Source organism: Anoplopoma fimbria, chromosome 3 (genome assembly GCF_027596085.1).
Source record: "Anoplopoma fimbria isolate UVic2021 breed Golden Eagle Sablefish chromosome 3, Afim_UVic_2022, whole genome shotgun sequence".
NCBI classification, from domain to species: Eukaryota; Metazoa; Chordata; class Actinopteri; order Perciformes; family Anoplopomatidae; genus Anoplopoma; species Anoplopoma fimbria.
The window spans coordinates 23,220,155-23,223,894 of record NC_072451.1 but is presented as its reverse complement, the minus strand read 5'-3'; the positions used below and the strand labels follow the sequence as shown (position 1 = coordinate 23,223,894).

General features: G+C 37.8%; 1 protein-coding gene across 1 annotated transcript; it reads left to right on the top strand.

Moving 5' to 3' along the window:
* Nucleotides 1–2,547: 2,547 nt before the first annotated feature.
* Nucleotides 2,548–3,317, top strand: insl3 (insulin-like 3 (Leydig cell)). The gene is made up of 2 exons (XM_054622665.1): nucleotides 2,548–2,752; nucleotides 3,127–3,317. Exons 1-2 carry the CDS (start codon nucleotides 2,560–2,562, stop codon nucleotides 3,315–3,317), a joined length of 384 nt encoding a protein of 127 aa, XP_054478640.1. The 5' UTR covers nucleotides 2,548–2,559.
* Nucleotides 3,318–3,740: the final 423 nt, after the last annotated feature.

Below are 3,740 nucleotides of genomic sequence, written 5' to 3'. Positions count from 1 at the left end.
AAATCTGAAGAGCAATTGAAAGCTCTTTTGCATGAACTTGTGTAACTGTATGAATATGGTAAAATTACATTGTGCTATTATTTATGATATGTATTTACTATTAAATACGTTTTAGTTATTTGATTACATTCCTTTCAATAATTAGAGGCCAATCTATTAGTCAGTGGCTATACATTTTTATTTGTTGCAAATTTGTCACGTGTCAATATTTTATTGTGTCATTATTTTTCTTTGATGTGCATAAAATTGCAAGAAAATATAACACCAAACCAAACCACAGACTGGAAAACATAACACAGAAATTATTATATATAACAATAAATGTATGTTCTCAAGGAACTTCGAAATGGAAAAAGAAAAAAGAGTATTCCTTGCTCAATAAAAACATGTTTGTCTGCCTAGATTTCTTGTATCATAACTATTATCATGACCATCATTCCTTTTAGATAGAAGTGTAACTTGAAGTCCATTGCTATTAACAGACACTTGGCTCACTCGTCTCAGAGACGATGCAGCCCGTCTAATAGTATTAGACGGGCCGCAGGATAAGGTAACGGGAAAGATGCCAAGGGTTAAATAGTGTCGTCAGCATCAATTAAAACTCAAGACTCTGGCTGTCTCAAATGACTCAGCCAGGACTGAAAGGACGGGAATAGATGCAGTAAAGAGGGACACCAGGCAAAGGACTGACGCAGACAGACAGAAGGTTTTGCACATAAAAACTGATAATAAATAAATAAATAAATACATATAATCTCGGACACACCAGAGATAGTGTACCATATGTATCTGATACTTTGATAAGCATTTAACTGACTGTTACTGATCTTAACCTTAATCCTACCTTCCTCCCTGTTGACCCCATAGGGTTATTTTTTGTCATATCTTACAGGTGCTTCATGCTATCATTCCAATTATTCATGACTTTCTGTTTTAATTAGTGCTTTTTTAAAATACTGATGTGGTTGGGTCCTGGGGTCCCCCTGTCAAAAGCACCCAATTCCTCATATGCAGTTTATGGAGCTATTTATTGAGTTCATATTTGGCATGTGTCCTAATTTAAAGTATTACATTTTGGTGTTGATGTTTGGAGAGAAAATAAGTTAACATTTTGCTATGATAGTTGTTTTGTCTGTCCCCAGGGACCCCAGTTGGTAGTCTTTATATGATAGATATGATCGATGAGGGTTAAAGCAGTAATAATTGATTTTAAGTAGTAAGTGTCAGCAAACAGGTGGTATTCATAGAGCAGACACAGCAACATTTGATTTTTGTTGAAGTCAAATCCAAGTCCTGTATTCCCCTATCCTTTCAGCTCCAATATGTTCACCAGCAAAAACAACAAAACAGGTAACTCAGAGGCATAGACACAGTAGATATTTCCCTTGAGTCCATTGTGATGTCAGTGGTATGAAAGCCTAATTAGATTGAACAAGTAAGGCTGGAGTTTCCAATTCACTACCCTACTCTGTAATAATCACTGCTTACCAGTGAAGGATATCTCATAAGAGATTAAAATGCCAAGCATTGCCAGAAGTACATTTATGACGTTAAAGTGCCACCTATTATTTTTTTTATCAGTGCTGGAATTATAAAAAAATGTTTTGTTTGGCTGTATATGCAACTACAGTACAGCCCAGGGTAACCATGTGTGTGAATAGTTGCGTCAGTATCCTTGACATCTTTTTTGCTGGTCGCACTTTGTTCCAATTAGCTCCCATCCCTCAAGATGTGTCAAGATAAGGTACAAAAGAAACTCATATTGAAGGGAAATATGGGTGGATTATCGGACAATAGGCCTTTGAGAAAAGACATGCAAAAGGCACAACCACCACTCCTACATAGGAACAAGACACACAGGCGTTATAGTTGTTTAGCATCTTTTTGTTGTTGTTGCTTGTTTCTTTTGTAGTCATTATGCATCTCTCTGTGGTTTTGTGTCTATTTGTGGTCATTTTGAGTCTATTTCTAGTTGATACCGGTCTCTATGAGTGACATTTAGTAGTTGGAGCTAGGATGGCCCCTGACACTTTGGGCCGGTGGGCCTTTGCCCAGCTGGTTGTTAAGTATTCCATCCGTGCACTGTAAAAACAAGTTTGGATAATGTCAATGAAACTATATTCAGATTCCTTGATCAACGTTAAGATCTGTAAGCATGGGTTTATAGCAAATTCAGACTCAGTCTCTGTTGAGACCCAAAATTTTATCAAAATGTCTCACTTAATACCTCTGATGTTTTTAAGACTGAGTCATAGATCACTGTCAGACCGGGTTTTTATCTCAATGAGAGTTTCAGCCTTCGGAAGACTTTGCATCACTTAAGTTGAGCTCTGGATCAGGACATGCTTTTCCTTCACCAAGGCTGAATACATATTTTCAAAGACTCTGTGGCCTCAGCACTTTTTAAACCACCGCTCTGGGTAACACACATTGACTATATAAACCCCCTCAAGCTCACCTCATAAGTTACTGCGCATCTTTATTGCTCTCTGCAAGCCCAACCTCACCTCTCATCTAACCGTCCACTCCAACCAACCGAGGAGCAATAATAATCATACAATGTCTGCTGATAAGTGTTTGGTGTCTCTCATGGTGGTGCTGGTGGCTGCAGTGTGTGTGGTTCATGCACAGGAGAGGATTAAGATGTGTGGGAGAGAGCTGATACGCCTGGCCGTGTCGTCCTGCGGTAACTCTCGGCTGAGGAGAAGCATCCCGGACGTAGAACTTGGGCAACATCAATACAACTTTCACTGTATGTACTTTATGATATATTTTAAAATACTAGGTGCATTGATTGAGAGCCATTGCTCACTTAAACCTTCTGAGTTGTTGATAGGTTTGAGAGATATTTTACATTTTAAACATTTAGAGACAGATTTGAGAGTTCTTGCTGAAGAAACATTACTTTTTTTGTTGAACTTTTTGAATATCTGACCTCTAATCCAGTAATACATTCATACATCTTTTCAAATTGTTAATTTAATAAATACAATATCTTGCTTGAGTTAACTCTAAATCAATCTATTTCTTCTCTTTGGAGTTTCACAAGAAGTTTCTAGCACTAAACTATCAATTTCCAGGGCTAAATCTCTAAATCCTAGATGTCTTTCCCCCTCCCCTGCACAGGGGACCAGGACGCCTCCGCAGAGGAGCAGCACGCTATGGAGACGGTCAGCACCCTTCCCGAATCTGAAGGAGAGAAAGGGGTCTTCTCCTGGTACCCCATGTCCTCTCGCGTTAGACGAGCTGTTGGAAAAATATCTGATATTTGCTGTGAGAAAGGATGCAGCATGAAAGAGTTGATCCAGTTTTGCTAGATGTAGCTCCCTACTTGTCATGCAATAAAAATATTGTCCTCAAATGTTCTAACCTGTGCTGCGAGGAACCTTTGCCAAGTTGCCTTATACTTGAGAAGAATGATTTTGAAATATGTATAATTATGTAGCATTCTGGTGAACACTACACATCAGTAATTATAGATATTTTATGATATTTGATTAATTATTTTCTATGCTATACTGTAGGGCAAACAAATAACATCACAATGAACGCAGGTTTTATAAGCAAAACCTGTTCTATACAAAACATTTTTATTTTGTGTTAATTCAATTTATTTTCTGTATCATTGTAGAAGAAGTTTGCAACCCTCAGACGACACTGTAATAAAGCTTTTGAGGACTATTTATCAGACTATTTATCTCGGCTGTTTTGTGACGTGTTTCCACCCTAATTAAATGCAA